The 24,305-nt window shown below is 43.0% G+C and overlaps 1 protein-coding gene across 2 annotated transcripts in view; it reads right to left on the bottom strand.

Moving 5' to 3' along the window:
- The window catches only part of ANKFY1 (ankyrin repeat and FYVE domain containing 1), a 35,241-nt gene extending 11,457 nt beyond the window's left edge, over nucleotides 1–23,784 (bottom strand). The window contains exons 1-17 of one of the 2 annotated variants that reach the window (XM_083875011.1): nucleotides 23,740–23,784; nucleotides 18,830–19,022; nucleotides 17,126–17,244; nucleotides 14,682–14,817; nucleotides 13,119–13,242; nucleotides 11,784–11,933; nucleotides 11,136–11,301; nucleotides 8,906–9,110; nucleotides 8,119–8,187; nucleotides 7,123–7,322; nucleotides 6,617–6,714; nucleotides 6,021–6,246; nucleotides 5,003–5,101; nucleotides 4,479–4,632; nucleotides 3,399–3,567; nucleotides 2,116–2,234; nucleotides 1,602–1,758 (exon numbers count right to left, since the gene is read on the bottom strand). In XM_083875011.1, coding sequence (XP_083731137.1) covers nucleotides 1,602–1,758; nucleotides 2,116–2,234; nucleotides 3,399–3,567; nucleotides 4,479–4,632; nucleotides 5,003–5,101; nucleotides 6,021–6,246; nucleotides 6,617–6,714; nucleotides 7,123–7,322; nucleotides 8,119–8,187; nucleotides 8,906–9,110; nucleotides 11,136–11,301; nucleotides 11,784–11,933; nucleotides 13,119–13,242; nucleotides 14,682–14,817; nucleotides 17,126–17,244; nucleotides 18,830–19,022; nucleotides 23,740–23,749 — 2,394 coding nt within the window. In that variant the 5' untranslated portion in view covers nucleotides 23,750–23,784. Of the gene's footprint in view, nucleotides 1–1,601; nucleotides 1,759–2,115; nucleotides 2,235–3,398; nucleotides 3,568–4,478; nucleotides 4,633–5,002; nucleotides 5,102–6,020; nucleotides 6,247–6,616; nucleotides 6,715–7,122; nucleotides 7,323–8,118; nucleotides 8,188–8,905; nucleotides 9,111–11,135; nucleotides 11,302–11,783; nucleotides 11,934–13,118; nucleotides 13,243–14,681; nucleotides 14,818–17,125; nucleotides 17,245–18,829; nucleotides 19,023–23,722 lie in introns of both variants that reach the window. The other variant, XM_083875012.1, reaches the window with a different exon arrangement.
- Between the last annotated feature and the right edge of the window lie 521 nt (nucleotides 23,785–24,305).

The raw sequence follows: 24,305 nt of genomic DNA, 5'->3' as shown, positions 1-24,305 counted from the left end.
CTGTGGTATGGTGGACGATGGCTGAAGTACAGGTATGGGGGAAGCCTGGCAAATTGACTACATCACCCTTCCCCAAACCCACCAAGGAAAGCGCTACGTGCTGACCATGGTGGAAGCCACCACTGGATGGCTGGAAACCTACCCTGTGCCTCATGCCACTGCCCGGAACACCATCCTGGGCCTGGAAAAAAAAGTCCTGTGGAGACACGGCACCCCTGAGAGAATTGAGTTGGACAATGGGACCCATTTCAAAAACAGCCTTATAAACACCTGGGCTAGAGAACATGGTATTGAATGGATATATCACATTCCTTATCACGCACCAGCTGCCGGAAAAGTTGAACGGTGCAATGGACTACTAAAAACTGCCCTGAAGGCACTTGGCGGGGGGACCTTCAAGAACTGGGAAATGAACTTAGCCAAAGCTACCTGGATGGTCAACACCCGAGGGTCTATCAATCGAGGTGGTCCTGCCCAGTCTGAACCCTTGCACACAGTGGATGGAGATAAAGTCCCTGCAGTACATATGAAAGGCATTTTAGGGAAGACTGTTTGGATTAATCCCGCCTCAGGAAAAGGCAGACCCATCCGTGGGATTGTCTTTGCTCAAGGACCTGGTCACACTTGGTGGATAATGCAGAAAGATGGGGGAACCCATTGTGTACCACAGGGAGACTTAGTTTTAAGTGAGAACAGTGTGTAACATTTTATTCTCTATGTGTATGCATATCTTTGTAAGAATGTATTGATTTGGATATGATGTAGATGGTAATAGAATAAGGGGTGGATTATGTCCTGGGTTGCAGTGTAGGATGTACACAAAGTATTTATTCTATCACTATCTTCATGAACTGTTGAAACCAGGTGGGCTAGTGTTTTCCCAAGCCCCTGCCTTTGGGGTGTCTTCTGCTAATGGCCCATTAACGCCTGGCCCATGACTCACAGGTAACTCCCTCTAGGGGTTATCTCTGTTAATGGGCCATCAAGGACCCACTTCACACTCCTCATCCCATTGTGAGATGCTCTGCCCAGGGGGAGGAGCCAAGCATTCTCACCTGGATATAATCTGGTATGTGGGACAGTGCAAGCAGCACTTAACCCACTGGATTCCCAGAGGACCAGAGCTACCAGACCTTTCTACAGGATCACTGCTTCAGGAAGAGCACCTCACCTGGACTGCTTCCACCATCCTGCTCAGGTTGTATTCTGACTCTGTCAGTGATCCTTTGTGTTACTGCATTTATTTTATTTTACTTTTACCTTTTTACCTTTCTTCTTATTAAATTATATCTCTGAGTTGGAGCTTCTCATTCGTTTTGCTTTCAAACCACAACACTAGCATTGCAGGAAGTTTTCTGTATCATTTTCTTTCAGCATAGCTTCCTGAATTAACCACCATATGGGCAGATAAGCACCAGGTCTGGTAAAAAGGGACAGGAGAGAAAGCAGAGCTGCATCCAGTCATTGCACTGGCTCAGCTCTAAGAGCAAGATTTTCTTTTCTCTATCAGGCAAAATACACAGCTGAGAGGAAAGTCTGTTTTCAGTATATTGGAGGCAAACAATCTACTTAAAAAAATTGTGCATGATTTGTCCACATACCTGAGCATTGACATTGGCACCAAACTCCAGAAGGCACTGGATCACCTCCTCTAGTCCCCAGCAGGCTGCCAAGTGTAGGGGGGTCTGTCCATCATGGGCTTCCTCCTCTCCTTCTCCATTCAGGCCTGGCTTTCTGGGACTATTCACATCACACCCACTAAAACAAACACAGTGCAGGCATTTGATTATGTTTAATCCAGATTTAAACCTAAAAAAAGGTCAGAGAAAAGATTACAAGAGCTGATCTAGGAACTGCTGACACACTCTACAAAAGCAAAGTTCCTGGTTTTGGTCTGACTGTCGTCATCAAGAATATTTAGATAGAGATATCTAATGACATTATAGATAACAGAATGTGTCTTTAGGATTGATCAGAATTCCCTAAGTGTCACCCACCCAGCAAAAGCCTAAGGAAGCATATAGTTGTTACTGATTTAAGATAGCATTCATTTAATTGTGCCAGGGAGATGCATGTTAGAAGGTTTGTATTTTGAAAGGAAGGGGTCTCTCTGACCTGCGGATGAGGAAGCAGGCAATCTGTTCACTGTTCTCATCAATAGCTCTGTGGAGAAGGGTTTGTGAGCAGCCACTTGGTCCTGGCCCCCAACATGTTGCATCACAGCCATGCCTAACCTGGAAGGAGAAGCCCAAGGACACAGTGAAGGGGTTTTTCAACAGGCTCCTACTACAGTCCCCGACTAATGCTTCTGGAACATTCTCCCCTAGAGGTAATGCCTTGTCTATTCCTGTGACAGTCCTGAATTTCAGGAAGCTACTTTAAAGTCTTTCAGACCAATACTTTATTGGTTTACTGTGTAATCCTTAATTAGGTGGTATTTATTAACAATATCAAATACTTTGATAGACAGAGCTAAAGCAGGTTGGACTAGTTACTTCACTTTCAGCAATGACAAGCACCAACAGTAAATCAAGCAGCATCAGCAGAAGTTGTCTTTGAAGGTCTGGCCCATTTACCTCCTTTCTTAGACATTCAGCTAAACAGAAAGAGCTTTTTTCCAGGAATTGTATTGCTAATATTTATATTCTTCATCTAGAGAACTACATACTTGAGCAATGTGGCACTTAAAACTTGTTCTACTCCACTTTACAAACTGTTGACAAGGTTTAAACATAAGTAGTTAAGAGTGTTGACTCATAAATGTTCTTATCCAATACCAGCACTGTCAAGAACAGTTACAAGTATTTCTCAGGTCACGAGCAGAGTTTTTAAATAGTTGTCTCTAGCAGACAACTGGAAAAAGCTTTCAAATAACTTCCTTATGAAAAAGACACAAGGAAGTCTACCTGTGTCTCCTAGGAAATCTCCTGCCATATCAGCCATGACTGAAAGTAAACAGTCTTTAAAGTAAATACAAGCCTTTAAAGGCCTTCTTGGTTCAATTTATAATGCAATACAAAGCAGCACATACACTAAAGCATAAAATGAGTTTTATTCAGAAAGCTGATTATTACACAAGTTGTGTATGCTACAGACTGATCTAAGCAGATCCTTACTCCTTCCAGATCAAGAATCCAGACAGCAGAATATATATATATATATATATATAGAATATATACTTTTATTAAAGTGCCTGCAAGGTATTTGCTTACATAGACTACAGTATTTATAAGATTCCTGCAGCAGAGAGGAATTTCTGGTGAAGAAAAGACCTCCAGAAATTAGTAATATAGGACAAGACTGTTCTCTTCATGCATTTGAGTTTGCTTTTGCTGATGAAGCCTTTTGTTGCTAGCAAGATGAACAAAAGAGAGACTAAAGCTAGCTGACAGTCTTACCAGGGTTGATGCAATATCTTCCAGGTTGTTTTCCAAGGCAAGCCATAAGGGAGGGTTTCCTTTCTCATCTGGCACAGACATGTCTGCTCCCCTGGTACAAATGGCATCCACCACCAGTGGGAGCTGGTTTTGGATGGCCAGCTGTAGGGCTGTCTCTCCATCCTGGGTCCTGCAGCAGGGACACTTCCAAGTGTTACAGATGCATTACAAAGCTCAGTGACAGCACTTCACTGGCAAAGCCAAGAATTAACTCCTCTCATATGTATTTTTGCTGTAGTAAGACCATCACAAACACCCCATGTATTTCATCACAGCTCTGTAATCTACCTTTCTTCCCCCCTTCACTTGGTAAAAAAGTGATTGATTTCTCAAGTTGGAAAAACAAGTTAGTGTTCTCAGCTCAGAGACATTCAATTCCTTCAGTGCAGCCATTATTTGAACAGAGTTCCTTCTGAGCCAGCCTGCTGCCACAGAAGCAACAGCTCTGTCTCCAACGTGGCAACACTTCAAGCAACAGTCAAATACCAACTGTTAACAAGTTGAAGTTAGAACAGCAGCACTAGGCAGTTCGTACCCGTGACATTCATTACAGTACAGCTTGCCAAATTTAACAGACAGCCTGTCAGTCATGTACGCAGACAAATGTTCTGTTAAGTCTAATGTAAGTTGTCTAGGAGATACTGAGGAGGCAAGTTTATCAGACTCCTGTTGCTGGATTCATATCTAATTATTTTAGATGGTAGCAAACATGCAGTTCTAACAAGCTGGCAAATGGATGAGACAATAGAAGTTCAGTGCCTCTAGGCTTGTCTCTAGGACTTCAGTCTGCTACAGAGGATGCTGTTTTACCTAGAATTAAGTGGCACCTCCTTCTGCAGCCTCGAGGTACTGACCAATGGGGCAATACATATGTCCAAGTTAACATATGTAATCCCTCAGCCGTAACTACCACCACAAAACAGTGCCAAACAAATAACTGTAAATCACCATCTGAAACAGATCTCGAGCCATTATACAAAGGCAGTCACATCTGCTCCCAGATACACAGCCAGATGAGAGCTGTATCAGTTAGGACCTTACCTGACATTTATATCTGCCTGGTGTTCCAGCAGGAAGAGGGCACTCTTGCTGTCCTGTCTCTGGATTGCCATGTGCAGGAGTGTCTGTCCATCTGACATGGTGTCATTGATGGAGGCCCCAGATCCCAGCAGCTGAGCTGCTATGGTGTGCATGCCTGAACAGTTCAAGCTCATTAGTATTTTACCTTCAGCTCTATACAATAGACACACTGATAGAACAGAGTTTATGTGCACAGACAACACAGTGATCTGATATGAAAACTACCAGGGAGTTCACAGAGGAAGAATTCCACTGAACTGCAAGTACAGTTCAGGACAGAAGCTGTAGGATTAGAAATCTTTCACTAAGTCATATGTGAAGACTAATTTTAAAATATGAAGAAGCATCTAAAGCTCTCCTTGACAACTCCTCCCCAGCAGCACAAGCCAGAACACGAACACACACCAGCTGTTTTATCTTTAAGAAAATCTTGTTCACATCATAGCTTCCCTATCATTGTCAATTCTCATCCTGAAGGCACATACCTGTCCAAAGAGCCAATCCCAGGACAGTCTGGTCTCTCGAGTCCTTTAGACTAAAGTCAGGAATAATTTGCAAGTTGTTGGTAGCATGAAGAGCATTAGCTGCAAGAAAGCAAAAGGAATTAGGCATTCTTGTACCTAATCTACAGTCAGACACTGAAAGCTGTGGCAGCAATGTCACATTTTGCAGTAGGCTGTTCCTTCAGCAGTTTGTAAGATCTGAGCCAAGTACCCTCAGCTTCCCTGATGTGACACTGTCTAGGATCCAGACCATATTGCCACTACTGCCCATTCTTAATACATACACTAAGAAAAAAAATCAATTTTCTAGCTAAGAGGCTTAACCTGTCCCTTTCCAGCTGCAATTCCAAATAGAGTGGCACATACAAAACTCTGAGAATGAAGAGTGGAGGCTCAACAATATGGTGGCAGCATCCCTCCTTCTCCATTCCCTGGGATCGACAATATTTACCCCAGTTCACCTACTTCCTTCTAAATCCCACTTACGGTAGGAGACAAAAAACTGGCCCTGCTTTGGCTGCCAAATTCCCTTCCTGCTGCTAGAAAGAAGCTGACTAGTGGTATTTAATGAACTCATCTGCTGGTATTTGAGCACTCAAGTCTCATATTATAACACCAGCATTGCCCTGTATAAAGTCCTCTTACTAAGGAGTTGAGGGAGGCAGAAGTCTCACCACAGAAAGATGCCTTTATCCAAAATTGATTCCAGCATTCACCTGAAGCAAATGCTTTGAAGCAATCTCAGTTGTACAGGTGGAATAGAACCCAAGACTAACTGTTCAAGTCCATTATCTACAGTGGAGAATTTACAAACAGAGATAAAATAATTTTATTGTTTTAACAAGCAGATGATTTGAGTTTAAGACTAGTTAGCCAGTCTTATTAATTGCTATACTTAAACACTGTTGACAGGAAGAAATGCTTTCTTAGTCTGCTGAAACAGCTTGGATGCCATCCTGACACACCAATTCACTGCAGCATCAACAGTCTGCACACCCACCTTTTTGTTCTAGGATGACTGACACCACATCTGGGTGGTTGTAAGCAATAGCCATGTGAAGAGGGGTTTGCAGATGAACATTCTCTGCTGATGGAGGAGCAGATCCATCCTTCTGCCCAGGCACTGCTTCTGCTGTCTGGATGTTGGGATTGGCTCCTTGCTGCAGGAGTTCTGCTGTCAGGTTTGCTAGGCCATGCCTGCAGGCTGTGTGCAGTGGGGTTTCTCCCTTTAATAAACAGAGTGTTGGGTTAACAGCTTTGACATGAAGAGAAGCAGCTTTTAAACTATTAAAACTGCAAGAGCTGGTATGAAGAGTTTCACTCCTAGTAGCTGAAGCTTGTTAGGAGTTCCAAACTACATGAGTTAGCTTTTACTAAGGATTTTATTACACCAGGCACTAAAAGCAAGTTAACAACTGGTGATTCTGCAAGGACAGTGCCACAAGAATGCAAGTGGTCACTAGTAAATACCTGAAAATATGCAAAGGTTCACAGAGTGCTCCAACTTGCTTTAAGATATGGTTTAGCTATAAGAGACCTCTGCTATCTCATTTCTGAGAGAAGTAGGAAACTTTCAGACTAAGTTTTTGCTTTTACCCATTTGTTTTGGTGGTTGACTTTTGCTCCATGAGTTGCTAGGAAGAGAGAAGCTGCCTCATTTCCTGTACCAGCTGCTCTCTGAAGCAAGCAGTTTCCTAAAGAAAAACCATGAACACTGTTATTCCAACCACACTTTGATATTAACAAGTGTGCTAACACCTTCCCCACTACCTTACAGCATTACACTTTGAAGTCAACAAGGAAAACCCTTGGTACTTGGGTTACCCAGTTACCTTTCCAACACTGGACTCTCACATGCACTTCCATTTAGTGATTACACATCTTGAAATTATAAAGAGGATATTAGAACCTGGCAATGAGTCCAGATTTTCTGTCACTTCCTGCAAATCCACCTCAGCCTGTTAGTGCCTCAGCTCTGGGTAAAGCAACTACCACAATAGCATTTATTATGGACCCTCATGCAGCTCCTGCAAGTGCAGTCAGCATGAAGCAATTAACACACAAGCCTTCTGCCTACAATGAAATACAAACCTCTGGTTTACCTGTTACTGTGTCTGGAGCATCTGTATTGCTGCCTCGCTGGATCAACCTTGCTGCAAAACTGTTCTCATCAAATGAGGTTCCATTCACAACAGGGGCATCCTCAAAAGGGTTCACAGACTGATCAGATGACACAGTGATATACTGGACTGCAAGCCACAGAGCTGTGCTTCCTTCATGATCCTTCAGCTCCAAGTCTAGTCTAAAAATAAGAGTTAGTGTCCCCCAATTTATACCTTAAAAAGTGGTTCCAGCTCCAAGTCTAGTCTAAAAATAAGAGTTAGTGTCCCCCAATTTATACCTTAAAAAGTGGTTCCCAAACAGAGCTACCGAGTATCCAAACAGCTGCACTAGTTCATCAATATCTCTCTGACATTTGCTTGCAAAGAAACCTGCTGTAGCTCCAGTTAATTCAGATAATTTGTGAATAGTCTGAAACAAGCACAGCACCTTCTAGTGACTACTAGATTCAAGCTCATTGCTCCTAGGGAAGTGTAGAATCCCTGGTAGATTTGGGCTCCCACTAAGTGTAACAAAGAGGCAAACCCCCTTGAGTAAGCCATGTACAAGAACTGCAAATTCAGCTGCAATGAAACTGAGTCAAATGAAGTGTTCTGCTTCACCACCCTAAGAAGTGACCTCTAAGGAGAATCCAAGTTGAACTCAAGACTATACTGAGATATTTCAAGAGTGTTATTACTCCTTTTAGTTCCACTACAAATCAAGCTTCCTACATTGCTTCACCTCTAGAATCATTTCAGCCTCTTTGAAAAACATAGAGATGCAGTTCACTGTTTCTTTACAGTAGGGCAAAAACTTACACAGCTTCTCATATGGTTTTAGCATCTTCACTTACGCAAAGCCTTTACACTTTTGTATCCCAAGTTATTAGTAGTCTTATTAGAAGGCAGAAAGGCACAGAAGAGTTGTTAAACTAGTTTTCCTGTCTTCACTGTACAAGGTAATCCCAGTGTGTTTTAAATTCAGGTGAGACTTACTGCTTGCACTGCAGGAGCTGACTGAACACAGGCTCATTCCTGACCACAATGGACACATGTAACGGGGTCCTGTAATTGGAGCAAAGAACAGTTACAGCAGAATGAGTGAGACACTTCAGACTTTGACCCCAGGCACCAACGTGCCCCTAGAGAACTGAGGGCTTAACTTTCATCTCTGCTTAAAGGAGAAGGGTACAAGCACTTCTTAAAAGAAAGAGAAATCTAGTGAACATGACTCCAATTAATTTCGTAGTAAGGAACTCATTAATATAAGAAGTAACTTTAAAGGAAGAAGCACAATAGCTTCACCCATCAGTACTGTGCAGCTAATATACTCCAAGTCTTCTGTATTATTTTATGAACTTGCCTGCCAGCCCAACCTAACCTGTGAAAAAGCTCACAGGCCCTACACTTCAGATAAACACACTGCAGAAACTGGAGTTTTTTAAGAACATTTTAGTTTCCCTGACAGCTTCAGGTATACTATTTGTCATCTTAGTTAGCTTTTACCATTCAGTGATTCAATAAAGGCAATTTAACTGTGTGCCATGTGTTCTAACACTATCAACTCACCCCAGCTTTCTGTAGCTGGGCTACATTTAATTGGCCATGACAAGGCACCATTCAGCCTGCACAACTTTCTACTTTGAGTGCTACCAACCAGTCTCAAATTGGGTAAATGAACTCCTGCTTCCAGTATCAGACCTGAACATGCTCTTAGGAGATTGCCTCTGATCACCACAGCATTGTTACACTGGTAGCAGACTTTCCTTCTCCCAGTATTTACCTGCCTTTGTTGTCTTGCATGTTTGGGTTGGCTCCTGCCTGCAGGAGGGACTGTGCAATCTGTGCCATCTCTGCCATGACATCTGGTGAGTGTTTCTTGGGGCTGTAGGATGCCACCAGGTGCAAAGGAGTCTCCTGGTCTCCCAGTGTAGCAGCATTCACACGGGCACCATTTTTAATGAGGAAGTTTGCAGCAAATTTATCTCCTTTTGTGAAACAAAACAATGTTATTAATGGATAAATGTAGCTTGTATGTTTTGTACTCCAGGAGATGGATACACATGACTTCACTCCATACCATGCATTCATTCCAACACAAGTATCTGCTCCTAGAATGCCTCAGCAACAGGCAACCTCAACAATGCTTCACTGCAAAGTCAGCATTAAAATATTTCACAAGTCCTGGGAAAAAGTGTTTTGCCCACAGGTTACCTGTGACTCAGGTTCTCACACCAGCTTATTGTTATAGAGATATTGACTTTGCTCATTCCTCTATCAAGACAAATCCATTGTTGCTTTATAAAACATTGGACAAACTGTGATACAAGCATACAAGTATTTTTTGAACAAAAGGTACTATTCCAAGGCATTAGTCAAAAGTTCCAAGTTCAAGTCAGTCTGTTGAGTCTTACTACATAAACAAGTAATAACAGCACCTTTGCTCTTGGAAATTCAGGCTCTCATCTATATACAGGGTAATGGCTTTAGCAGTGCAGACCCACCATGCATAGCACTCCCAAAATCTCCTTTTTGAGAGTTCAAACTTAGACCCACTTCAAACACATGAAACCTTGAACTTGGAACACCAATGCAAGGAATACTTCAGGAAAATACTAGCTGCCCCTGCTTCAAAGGCTACTTTGCACAGACATATTCACATTTTGCTTGGCCTGAATGCAAGACCAGAGAACAAAGAACAGTGTTTCAATCTATATTGCTGGCCTATCTCTGCCAACAAAAACAAAAATCCCATTTTCTGATTTCCATATCAACATTCCCCCACTTTTCAGTGATCACAAATAGTAAGAATCATGTGGCAAGTGCAGACAATTTGCTTTAGCTCCATTTCCAGAACATGTGATTATTAACTGTGATTAATTCACTGAAGCTGTGGTTACTGAGAAGCAAGTGTTCATTCTCAGAGCTCTAGCTCAGACTGAAAGCAGACATTAGAACTAGGGACAAATGCCAGTATTAAGAATGAAGAGCAGCCTGCTGCAATTTTTCCAGTGTTTTATAGGGTTGCAGCCATCACAACACTGACCTATGCCTACAGTATCTCCTACTGCTGTGGCTGAAGTCTCACTCACAGGATCAGATGCCAGTATTACCCTGTTTAGACATGCAGGAGATTAATTTAAATTTTGTGAGCTTAAAATACAGCTCCCAACTTCTTCCTTTACTTCTAGGGATCCGAGACATTTTGGTGCTAGAAATAAACTTTCTGGAACAGAGCTTCCAAAGACACTGCAGAAATAACGAGCAGCACAAGGTGTTTGCTGAAGATTTTCACCACACTTTGACCACAGGCCAAGATGCTGCTGATCCAAACCTTCAGAGTACTGTGGCCATGGCAACCAGAACCTGCTGTGCTCCAGTTCTCCTAAGATTCATTTTCCACTCTAAGGTGGAGAACAGATCAATATAATCATACAGTTGTACTCAGATTCCACTCTGGTAACTGCACTGGAGCTTTGAAAATATTCAGGCTGGACAGAGGTAGCTCCACTTGCTCCTCATCTCCTTTCAGTCAGATTTTCCTCTTCTGAAACTGTGCAGTAGCAAGGACCCTTACTGTTAACCATATCTCAAAGAAGCATGCAGCATTCAACTCAAGTCTAGAAAAAGACTTAATCTTTGTGACCCTTATGTTGTAATGCTCAAATCAACTATATGTCAGAAAGAATACTGTCGAATTAGAATATTATCAGTGTCTCCCAATGTTTCTTCTTTTAGCAGGCAAAGTTCTACTAGATTGCACCTGGATGTCACATAGGATAAGTTTGCCCAGCCAGGAGACTGGCTTTCAGATCTCAAATAACAGCCTGTTTGCTTTTATGTCTAAACAAAACAAAACAAAACAAAAAAAGAAATGGGACAAAGTTCATCCTTCAGTACAATTTTGTAACTGCAGTGTCAACTACAGCATGACACAGGAACAGACTTTGAAATATGTATTCCACAGTGGGAACAACTGGAAGTTACCAAAGCTTCATATCCCATCTCCTTACCTCTCTGGATGGCTTTATGGAGCAGACTCCAGCCTCTCTTGTCTGCCCTGTCCACGTCAGCCTTGTGGTTGACCAGAGTAGTTGCAATACTCTCCAACCTTTGGGCCAGGGCTAGATCCAGAGCAAGATCTCCATTGTGATCCAATTCATTGAGCTTCCCAGGAAGCTACAACACAAACACAGCCAACTGACATTGGAAGTACTTGAATAATTCTTCCTTGCCCTTTGTTGGGGGACAATTTATTTACTAGTTGTTTGGAGTTTTCATCCAAGCAGAACAAACACCTGTTACTTCAGCTTTCAACAGAAAGGTTGTTCAAGGAAATGACTCTTACTGAACTGCATGAAGCAGCAAAGTTGTCTCTTACAACCATTCAGCTTTAAATGTGCAGAACAATATCAGGTAATGGATTTTATTAGATATTTCCTGTTGCATGCAAGATGTTTTAAGTGTTATGAATCACTTCTAAATTATGTCCTCATGGAGCTACTGCTAGACATTACAGATACAGAAGTAGCTGTGGCAATGCTAAACATGCAAATAAAAATTAGTGACAAAAATCACTAACAAGGTTCAGACTGGTACTTAGGAACTAGTTATTTGAAACACCAAATTCTAGAAGGTAGATCAAGTCAGTCTCACTATACCTGTGAATCCATTTCAATGAGATACAAAAAGACTACATCTTCTCTCTCAACTTTAATGGCCTTGTGCAAAGGGTATTCTGTCTTTGACTTGAACATTTTATACAGTAGCTGAGCACTCATGCTGCTGAAGTCTTCTTTACGCAAGTCATCCTAGGAGCAATAAAACAAGAGAAGGGTAAGCAACACTCCCACTTTATTTATAGACAAGGCATTGCACAATGTAATTCTGAAGTTCACAAACCAAGTGCAGTCAAAAGTTCCATTTTGATAACGTTTTGGCAAGAACAATCACAGATAGGCTTTTAGGACTAGGAAGAAACAATCAGGAAGCTTTAAATCTTACATTTTAGTTTCAAGATCAGTTAGTGAAATTTTAATGCCTTTTTGTTTTCAGACATGGAAAACTAGCATTTTACTGACACTACAGTGGATTCACATCTAGTCTTTAAAATAATTCTCTACTAACTTATTCTTAACTCTGACCAGAAATCCTACAACTATTGAAGACTGATTCATAAAATTATGAATAAAAGTAAACAGAAGGTTAGGAATAAAAAGATCTTAGGTGTGAGCTACTGCTAATTTGAATAAATAGAAGCAACTTCATTTCCAGGTAGAAATAAGCATCAAAAGATAGGAATCAAGAAGAAAGTCAAAAGTTAAAACTGCTGACCCACAGGTTCATATATAATAATTCTTTTTATGTATTAACATAACAAAACACTTCCCTCTGCCTTAGAATTAGCCAAGGAAAGAAACCTCCATACTAGAGTATGCATTTTAGATTTAAAATAACCTGAAGCCCCCCCCCAAGAAGTCTACTGTTGACAAGTTTTATTTTAAAAGCTAATTTATTACTCAGTTAATCAAACTTTCTTCAAAGTAAGAGATCAGAGCAAGTGAAACTTCCAAGTTGGTTGCAAGACTGGCTGCCTCTCCCTCCACTACAGAAGACAAATTACTCTGGCTTCCATGAATTATTTTTAGAAGTAAAAGCAGGCCTGGGATTTGTGATTTGTATAGACAGAGACCAACTATGGATGAACTTCTAAACACTTTGGAACCCAGATTTGATAAACAATCCACTTGCTTATTGGAAGACAGTCCCTTCTATCTTGCTCATGTTTAGGAAACTGAGACACTCTGTACAGTGAAGTATTTCCAAGGAACAGAACAAGTCTTTGGGTAGAAGTTCCTCCCCCCCACCAAGACATTCACAAGACAATTGACCAACTAACTGAGGTCAGACAGTGTGGTAAGGTAAGCAAAATTCTGCTGTTAAGTTTCTATGATGTGCAAACATTTTTCATCTTGCTTCCTTGTGGCAGGACTCACCCAGTGGCTGGCAATGATCTCAGCACAGTAGTTGAGGAGTGTGCTGGCACTGAGCTCCTCGGCAGTCTGATAGAAACGGATGCAGTTCCTGACATTAACCAGTGACATAACCCCCTTTTCACATCTGTCAGAACAGGAAAGCCAGTGGTCAGTAATCAAAAAGCTTTAATTAATCACTCTCCCATGCTGTGATAGAGTCCTAATACTCTTTTTCATACATGCTGGTGGAATATGGCATAAATTTGCTTTACTGGAAGGCTGAACTGCATAAACATACTTCCCTCAGCAGCCCTAGAAGACACCTGCCCTAAGGACAGACTCCTATCAGAATCCCCCTAGCCAAGGCCCCATGGTAACACCACACTGCAGGAGCCTGCAAGGAGAGTTCCACCCCAGTTCTCCCAAGGGCACAACCTGCAGCTCATTCACTGCTCTGAAGTAGGGAAGCTGCACTACAGTGATCACAGGCAGGGGCTGTTGACGTTGGGTACCAGGGAAAATGTCTTCACTGAAAGGGTCAGACACTGGCACAGCTGCCCAGAGTAGGGTGGAGTCCCCATCCCTGCAGGGATTTAACAGGTAGATCCCACCTGGGGAAATCCTTAACGATGGACCCGGCAGTGCTGGGCTGTTGACCACTCTACCTTAGTGGTCTTCTGCAGCCTAAACAATTCAATTATTCAATGATTCTATACCTACAAAAACATCTCATAATTATCAATGGCATCCTACACAGGGACTACTATGATCAGACACCTGCTAAGTTCACAGTACAACATTAGGGCAGCTTTTAGGCTGGTACAAGGCTTGAAGCAGTTTTAGCACTAGCCTTACAGATTTTAACTTCTCTGGTCAGAACACTTGACAGTAATTTAGTTGCTTTATGTTGAAGGCATACAAATAATAGATTATGAATGTCATGTACTGCTACAAACATCACTTGGGCAAAGGATTATTCTATCAAAGGGTACTTTGACTAAAATGAAGGCTTTGAAGTTGTACAAAACTTGACAAGGTTTCAGTGTGTACATTCAGGCTTCTCACTAACTCTGAACAGTTTAGAACACTCTGTAATTCAAGATAACAACTTACCCCCTAGTGCCACAGTGCAATCGTAGTCTCAGAATGGGAAAATATACTGTTACACTAACCTTATTTCTGAAGAAAAGTTGCACAAGATGCACAGAAGTTACAAAAATTTCACCTGTGCCACTTCAATACTGCAAACTAATTGCCACTGATTCTTCCTACATTCTCTAACAATTCCTTTCTTGCAGCTCTCCTGAACCTGATGCTATTCCACTGATCTCCTCTGAACATCAGATTGGGGTTATTAGTTTTAACTGGGAGAAGAACTGAAAAGTAAACATAAAACCTGTGAGAAGTCTGCTACAGCATAACTCCAGCACAATGCTTCATTTCCCCTGATAAACTGAATGACATGCTGGATTATTAAAAGCTCAAAACTTTGAAAAAACATCGTTTTATCCTATTGCCAGCAACTATCACCTTATTTCTGTTCAAACAACGTTCAAGAGTTCAAGTATATTTACTAAGACTCACCTTTCCCTAAGCAGTTGGAGCTGAAATTTATTAGCTAATTTCATGAGCTCTGTCAAGAAGATATCATCTTCTCTTAGCTCAAGTTCATCTGTGTAGATCCACCGCAGCATTGCCATGGTTACCTCTGGGTCAGCATCTGGTACAGGGAGCAACAGGATTAATAAAATATCTAAAAACAATTACTTATCCTAGTAGCTGCTTTCCTTTGACTTCTAAAAGTCACAGCTACCAAAAAAAAAGGAAAAAGATAGACTTGTTTTGGAATGGTACTTAGTTCAAAATGTCAAAACTGGTGAAATTTGTCAGAAGTTGAAATGAGTAACAAGTGCTGGCACTAAGCAGGAAAACCTCCTTACACTGTGACACTGTGCAGAATGCAGGGAGCCCTAGAACATCTATACACCAATGTTGCATTTTTAGGGGCCCTTATAAAGTCCTTGGTCCCTCACATTTGGCCTAATGCACATCCACGCCTGACAAGAACAAAGCCCCTTTTTAATTTAACAGACCTATGTTATGAACTGCTGGATTCCAACAAAGCTACTTACACCTTGTTACACTTTGGTAATGACTACAAAGCATTTCAAACTGCTGGTAGCATTTCTAGGAAAAGTGCAAAAGAGCCAGTTTAAGGAGCGGGTTAGATTTCAGGTCTTTACAAGACTGATCTCAAACTGATGTTTTAACACAGTGAGAAAACCAGAAAATCACACACACGGGACACTACACAAGCCAAGGACCTTTGTCACTCACTCCCAATTAAAATGACAATCCATCTTACAAGGATGGAGATAAGAATAACTTCAGAAGATCAGATCAACTACAACAGAAATGCCATTCATTAAAAAAAATAGCCTAAGTCCTTTGAGATGTTTTGTTCTTAAAAAAAAAACAATGGAATTAAAAACCCTAAAGACACTGAAATACCCATCCTAAAACATCTCCTTTAGATGGAGGATTGGCCCAGATTATCTGCAGAGTAGTGGCAGAACTTGGCATGCACACTGCCTCCCAGGCATCACAAGGTTTTAGTAAGACAAGTATTTTTTGCCAAACTCAAAGCAATCAGAAAACCTACTTGAGATGTACTATCAGCTCTGCCTTGGGAGAGGTAAGAGTGCATTTTCTCCCTCTCAATAAGAGAACATGTGTTCATCTCTTTCTACTCTTTTAAAGATTAGAAAATTCTACAGATTACACGAACTCTGAAAGCACTCAATCTCAAATGCTGCCTGCATTCTGAAGATAAGATTCAGGTAATCTTACCTTGCAAATTCTTAAGAGAACCCCTTAAGAAAACCATTTCCAGGAAACAGCTTGTTTTTTGCTCCAACTACTTCATAAGCTAATCCTCGTGCCATTTACCAAATTTTTTAAAAAATCAATAATGCATTATTACAGTGGATAGTATTATTTACTACCATGTACTTAAGCAGTGTTTGCATTTTTAAACATGTAAGACTGCAGTTATATTTGAGATTCTCAGAGTAGCTTAGATGTGGAGCTAGAACTGCTTTGGACTGCCATTTGTAACAACACTACAGTTAACAAGAGCTTTTCAGTAATAATTTTTGTTAGCACAGCATTCAGTTTCAAAACTCCTTGGCATCTGTTTTCTTGTGGCTGCAGAAAGATCCACAAATCATGTTGCAAGGAAGCCCATGCTGTCCCATAAAACCAGCTTGCTGTGACTTGCTACTTTCCACTTTGTCTGCACTTAGAATTCACGATAAGATTAAGTGTAAAACATGAAGCCAATGCTTAATATTCAAGATGCCAGTCAGCAAGCTTGCTTAATTTCATATCTGGTTTTACTGCTCACAAATTAATTGTATAAGGCTCTCCTACACAGTTAAGTACAGAAAAGCCAGTTGAGAGGTTCAGTCTGCAGAAGCACTGCCCAGTGTAAGTACATGCAAGAAACAGCTACAATAGAACAAAACACTCATGTAGAAGCTGGTCTTCTAGAAAACTTCTCTTCCTCACCTGTTTTACAAAGGTATCAAAGTGCCAAAGCAAACAACTTCAATAACACATCAGTACTTGCATTCACTTCCCACACACACTCTGTTAACAAGCAGCAAGGTATTTCCATGACACGCTTCAGAGAAATGATGCACACTACCTCAAAAAGCCCTGTCCTTCCTCAAAAAGGAAGAAGTCAAGCTCCTCCATATAGATTTGTTTTTCATTATGTTTAGTTGACCCTAGAAAAGACAAACAGGCCACCAATCTCAAGCCCTGTTTGTTAAAGAGAAAGAAGGCAGGTTATTGATTTAACTACCACTAGCACCCAGTTCACAAGCTCGGTCATCAACAGATTAAGCACCACTTTTAGTGGACAGCACTAGACTGAAAGGCACTGAAGAAACCTTCTCCCAGTAGGCCCTTTCACAAGTCACCTACAGACAATGGAGGCATCACATTACTCAGCAGTGACTGACCTGACAGATCCAGCTCCTCTGTTGAGGCAAGGTTGGCCAGACTCCACGTGTCGCTGCGTGCCGCCAAGACAAATTTGTGAGCATTGATGTGCTTGTCCCCAACCTTTATCTTCAGGTCACTGACACAAGAAAAAAGCACAAACATGTATTATGCAGGCTTCTCCTGCTCTTAGGTATGTATAGATTCAGCATCTTCATTTTATCTATGTCTGGGTATCCACATTTAGGTTCAGGTTGTTTGAGATGTTAAAACACAATTGGTTAAGTAGAACATCTTGTCAAATGACAATTTGTATTTTTCTAGGGAGAAATGCAAGGAGTCATTAATATTTCAAGTGCTTGGTTGGGTTTGGTTTTCAAACCATTCCAGAATAAACAGCAAGAGAATTATTGCAGAAGCTAGGAATAGCCAACAGTCTTGAAGTTAAATATTTCTGTCACAGTGTCCATACTAATACTGTCAGCGAGGCACCAATGCTTTCAGGCAAGACCAGCAAGAGAACAATTCTGTTTGGCAGCAGTCTGAGTGCAAGGCAGAATCCCCAGTGCCCAGGAGACCAGCTGTCAAAAACACCCCTTTCATCCTGACCCTCTGCACCAGGTTATCCACTGCAGTCAGACAATACTTGCCCTGCTCATTTTGAAATCCCATGGCTTGTAAATGTTCTGACTGTCCAGACTATTTCCCAAATCAAAGCACTGCTATAACCTACAGCACAACACAGAGATGTTACTTAATGAAATCTGCACTGGGACCTGTTACCTTCCTCATTCTGTGATATTTAGGCCCATTTTGGCAACTGTTGAATGCCTTTAAAGCTAAGAGGCTGAACAGAAATAAAGTGCTCCAATTCTTTTGACATACACTACATATCAAACCTTTTACCCAGCAGGCTACAGTAAGTTCTTACAGAGCCTTTTCTCAGGGAGGCTCATGAAGAGATGCTGGTGCAAGGAAATTTTAACTAAAACAGATTTTCCTTATATCACTAAACTCCTTTACTATATTGGCATTGATTTCAGTAACAGAAAGTGAAAAATATCACAGTAAAATAAATATCACAGTAAGATAAATATCACAGATAAATATTCAAAGAAATTGATAAATATCATAGTAGTCACAGAACTTAATCAGCTCAGGAATCTAGGACATAGAAGGGATTCTTAGTGTGCCTATGGAAAAGAAACTTAACCATAATTTTGTGTTGAGATTCAAAAATACAGTGTATCACTAAGTCATATACATCACTAATACAACCAGACAAGCCAAATTATTTCAAGCTTCTTCACACACAACAGGAATACAGGACTGAAAATGTTTTAGGACAAAGCTTTAAAGAAAGGAACAGTTTTTGCAGAGACATTGTGTAATTAATCCATCAACTAAGTATGGTTCAGTTCAAAACTCCTTCTTTTCAAAGGGAGCTTTGCTGCTGACAGTGATCATGGTTAGTTTTCTTAAATTTGTCTGAGAGATGAACTTCTGCTTAGAGCTCTAAATTCAAGAACTGGATTCATTATGCCACAACCTTAGCAACCTTAAAAAAGCAACCTTAGATGCTCTTCCATCTACAACTGCAACTCAGGACCCTATTCACACTCAGCAACAAAGAATTTTCCTTGTCTATAACCAGGACCTGGTGCAGTCAATAAAATCAAAGGTTTTATTGTAAATTCCCCTTTCCCCAGAGGGGGATCCCTTACCTGTACTGCTCCTGCTGGTAGAGCTCAGCTACAATGGCCAGGAGGCGACTGATGAAGGTGTCACTGGCGTTGTCCTGGTTGGTCTCCACAGCCAGCAGGTTGCACCTCCTCTCTGTATCAACGAGTTTCTTCTGCAGCTTCACATACTCCTGGCGCAGCAGCATCAGATGCTTTTCCAGCTTGGCCACCTCCTCTGCAAGGCACACAGTGTTACTGCAAGGCTTAAACATGCACACCTTTGGTTGGCACCTCAGGGGAACTCAGCCCTCAGATGACACTTGTTGTTTAATTACGATGTTCCAAGGAGAGTCTCTCCTCTTCCAAGTACCCAAGCATCTCACCCCAGTATTAAACCTGGTATTTTGTAGTATTTTTATAATAGCACTGAAAAATCATAACATGGTGATAAAAGCCATTAACAAAGAAAGCTCTGAATTCTGTTTGGTCAGGAATGCCATCAATTTCCTGTGAGAGTCCATTTCTGTGGGAATTATGGTGGGGCAGAGGACTAAGCCTTTGGTTCTTACCCATTTTTTCAGCCTAGTTAAGATGCTGTTTGACTTTACAGCTGATACTCAAACCACAAGTGAGCATTAGAACAGCTGCTGATGCACCATATCTGCCTCAGAGTATTTAACTGACCTGTTTAGAACTCCTCAACCTGTAAGCTAAGAAACTCCCCCAAACATAGCCAGAGTGGAAAGCAGATTGTCCCCACAATGTGTGTGCCAAAGGCCAGTCAAGAATATATAAAACTATTTCCTGCTGGCACCCACACTCCCTCCACTGGAAAGGCACCTCAAATGGAGTCAGGTCCATGATGGCTATTTCAGTTCAGGCTCAGCAAAGAGACACCACCTGGGAATCTGATCCTTAAACAGGTATTTCCATCCCACTGCAGAGCCCACTCCTCCACCACACTTAACTGGTCACTGCACAACATGCTGGGATAAGCTGCTCACTGAACTCAACCCAGGCCACCTCTGTGAAAAACCTCTACACTTCCCTGCTGGAAGGAAACATCTGTACAGGTATTTAAAACCAAACCAACTTATAAGTCTTATTTATGGATTAGTTGCAAAAACTAAATGTTTGCTATTAATTATAGTGCTTCCTTATTTCCCCCCATCATTAAGTTGATTTTTCAAGTAAGGCCAAATCCCAAACCAGTCCTAAAACATGAGAAGGCAGGGAGGATAAATTTGGAAGCTAACCAGTGATTTTAGCTGGGAAAGTTACTACAAGATTACTCCCTCCTAGCCAGGAATTCATATTTCAATGACTTTTCTAAAATATTTGCTAAACATCACTAGTACAAACAATGAGAAACTGAGCTCTGTTGATCAGTGTTTTCTTCTTGCTTCTGTAGGAAAGTTGAACAGCACAGCTGACCTTGGCCTTGCTCTGACACAGGTCCCCAGGGCAGAGCACCAGTCTCTGGCTTTGCTGCAGACAGAACACCTTGTTTAGCCTGTCCCCTACAGACCCTGCAGCAAATGCTTCCTCATAAGTCTTTTAACTTAACAACTCTTGGAATGAATACACAAAAGTAACATGTCGCATTTTATTTTTCAGTTAATGCTACGTAAGCAGGTTTGGCAGGTACTTCCTTCAACAGCCTTTTCATCAGATTCATCCTTCAGTATTTCACAGATTCCATCTCCTTTGGGATACCTTTCTTTTTGTACTGAAATATACTCTAATTCCAGAATTGTGCCATCAGCACCACACCAAGCCTCAAGGAGGGTTTGAAATCCTGCTGCGGTCAGTCTTTCTATGTGAAGATGGATGCAGTTTTGGTGTTCCGAGAACCAGAAGAACACATCCCTTGAGCAACTGCTCCTTCCTCATTTCCCCATAAGGATGGTGCTGGAAGGGGCACAAAGCAAGTCCCACTGTTACAGCAGGGAGAGCAGGAGTTTGACAGGAGCCCAGAGTAAAAGACACTGAGAGCTGCACCAAAAATTAGTGTATGAACAGCACCTCTTGTTCATCCAGTGAGACTTTTAGATGACATACAAATTCAAATGCTAGGAGCAAGAAGCATTTGAAAGTCAAACAGCATCTTAACTAGGCTGAAAAAGTGGGTAAGAACCAAAACTTAGTCCTCTGCCTAATGAAGCTAGTTCACTGCATGCACCTTACAGCAATACTGCATCTTCCACTCAAACCATGGGAATGATCCTAGGAATAAAGAATCCGGCCTAGAGGGAACATTGTAAATCCTGTCATTTTACCAAAGCCAGCTCACTAGCTCCAAATTAGCCTGAAATCATTAGGATACAATGCAGAACTACCTTAAACCCCTAAACAGGAGTAGCTGAAGCTTGGTGTATGACCAACAATCCAGCCTGTTACTACTGCTTCCAGGGCAATCCCAGACAATCCCCACGAGCAGTGAAAGTACCTCAAAGAGCCAAAGCTCTGAGAACTCTTGTTTTCAGACTGACACCATAAGCTTCCTGCAAACTCAGTGAGAAGGACTGACAGGGATTTATTTACTCTACCAATTTACAAGAACTGTAAAATAAAGAGTTTCTCTTAGTCTACATGACTACCTGCACACATGTTGTGCAGTAGTTACACCTGAGGACAGCATTTGATCTTACAGCACATTTCAAATGCACATTCAAGAGAGTTCTCACTGTCCAGTTAATCAACATTTACAGCACAAGAGCAAAGCCTCAGTTTTGCCTATAAATTGCTCACTTAAAGAGTGAGCAAATAAAATGCACTATTACTGCAGGCACACACACACTTAATGATGGTCCTTGCCTCAAGGCATGACAGGACAGGCTTAGTAAGATGCCAGTAAGCCTCTGGCTAAACAGCAATCCAAATGCCTCAGTGAAGAGGATTCCTGGCAGAGCAAACACAAAATGCCTCTTCTGAGCCACAGTCCAGGTAAACAGGAGCAGCTTTTGTTAACAGCTTTCTGGCAGATTGATCAGCATCTCATGAACTGGCAGAAGTTTATATTCCATATCAAAGACACTGAAGAGGATTTCAGGAAAGGCTACTGTCATTGTCTTACAGGAGAAGGCACAGAAGTGCTCAGGAGGAAATAGATACTGAATGCAAGTAGGGAGGCAAAAAGGCAATGAGGAGACAGTACTTATCAAAAATTATAGGGAGGGTCTAGCGGAGCCCATCACACAGCCCATTCCACCTATCACAAGCAGTCCCAGGAGCCATACAGACAAATCTGTTTACTTATGAAGTGGACCTAAGCAAAGTATTTCAGAAAACTGAATTATTTCCTTACCCCCTCCACTGCTCCACGCTGTGACCCTTATCTCCCCAAGGATGTACAAGTCACTGCTTTCTTGTTCCTCCTCACTTTTGCATACTTCTGATCTTCACCCTGCCACCACCCCAAAGCTACAGCTACTGCTTCTTGACACTCAAGCACTAAACCAACAATCCTGACCCATGGAAACCTCTGGCATTAGTACAGAACCCAGAAATTACAAACACCAACTTGGCTCTTGTCTTACTAAGATGTTCAGTCAACCTGCAGGGAGAAATTGCAATAAATCTGATGCAGGATTTTTCTAGACAGTGGCAGCATCTCCTCATGAGAGAAAAAGCACTTGGCTTCTGAGCTAATAACCACAATTTGACAAACTCCCTTCCTTAATAGCCTTCATTTTTCAGCTGACTCAAATGTACTCTAAACCAGAGAAGTGTGGCTGCAGGTAGGCATTTCATCCACAGGGACAAAATAAGCCCCTCTCCCAACACATCCTGAGGATCTGAGAAAGGTAACAACTCCAGCTTGTTCTTTCTGTTCACACAGGATCATTCATTGGTCATGTGCTTTCTTCAGCCAAAAGATCAGAGAATTACTTAAGGCAGGGAAGAATCTCTGAGAAGTACTGATTGTCTGCAACAGGGCTTGCTTCTATCAGCTGTGGGTTAATTCTGCAAAGGAGGACCCTGAGCCAGAGCCTCACATCCTTGAGGGGCTCGCTGGGGAAAGTTTCACTACCCAAAGCCAACTTGGACATCTAAAGCCCTCCAGAACTGGGTCACCAAGGCTTAAAAACAAGCATAAGAGGTTGATCAGCTCAATACGAAGTAGTGAGATTCCAGCACACGGGAAGTGAGGCACTCCTCTAAGGACTTATCAAACCATCTTGACTGCAGCATCCCCTCAGCTGATCTGTGCCAGACCAGCGGTATCTGCTCCATCTTAGCCAATATTCTACAACTGCTCACCACTGTCCAAGAGCTGCACTTCAAGAGCTGAAGGCTCTGCTTTCCCGACTCTAACTTCATTTCCTTTGCAACTTGGAGCATTTTAGCGCCCTTTGCCCACTCATTTTCCTCCAAGAAAAAAGAGGAAGCTTGTCTTGCAGAAACGAACAGAACTGTAAAAATCCAATTGAGTTAAACTATTAACCATTAAGTTAAATTAATTTGAATGGTGTAATTGACAGCCTTCAAACCAACCAGCAGCACTCCAGGAGCCCTGCAGATCTCACCTGAGCCTGACAAAAGGGCTCCGGCACAGGTGACCGGGAGGCTGCAGCACGAGCAGGGAGAGCCCCGGGCAGGGCACAGCGGGATGAGACCCCGGGATCAGCCCCACCAGACAGGCAGGAGGAACCCCCGCGGTCCCGCCTGCCCCACCGCCGGCGGGTCCTGCCCGGCTCCCACCGCCCACGGCCGCCCACGGCCACCCCCAGCCCCGTCCTGAGAGGCAAAGCCGCCCGCGCCAGGCCGGCCCCGCCCGTGGGTGTCCCCCGCCATCTCCCGCTCCCCTCGGGGGCGGCCCGTCCCACCCGCCGCGGGCAGGGCCGAGCCCGTCCCGCACGGGAGAGCGGCAGGAGCCGCACCCCGCGGTGCCCCGGGAGCGACGGAGACCCTCGGCCCCGCCCGGCCCCTCACCCGGGCTCCCCCCTCACCTTCCGCCATGTTGGCTCCGGTGCCGCAGCTCTCGCGAGAGCCGCCGCCCGCCCCGGCGCCAAGGCACGGCGGTCTCGCGAGAGCAGCGCTACAGCGCCGCTACCGGCCGCACTGATGAGACGGAGGCGCTCGCGCCGCGTTATCCCGCCTTCTCCTGCGTTATCACGCCTTCTCCCCCTTTGTCCCGCCTTTCCCCGCCTTCTCCCGCTTTGTCCCGGGGCCCGCTCCCCCCGCCTCGGGGCACATCCCGGTGCCTGCGGGGCAGTGCTGCCGGCCGTGGCCGCCCTGGGGAGGCGATTCCCGGGTTGAGGAGGCGTCCGGTGATCGCGGCCGGAGCGTGGGGCTGGCACGGCTGGGGAACGCTGGAAAACACCGCCCAGCACCGGGGGAAACGACCCGGGCATCACCTCCGCTCACCTGGGCCAGCCCTGAGCCCTGAAAGCACCTTCAGCTCCCGCACGGCTGCGGGAACCACAGCGAGGGTGTTTGGGGCTCGCTGCAGATCCTCACTGCAATTCCGGCTTTTGTTTCACAGCCAACAATCCTGGACACTGAATCTATGCCC

Source organism: Zosterops lateralis (assembly GCF_965231275.1).
Source record: "Zosterops lateralis genome assembly, chromosome: 19".
NCBI classification, from domain to species: Eukaryota; Metazoa; Chordata; class Aves; order Passeriformes; family Zosteropidae; genus Zosterops; species Zosterops lateralis.
The sequence above is the reverse complement of the archived record's forward strand: the minus strand, read 5'-3'. Positions and strand labels throughout refer to the sequence as shown.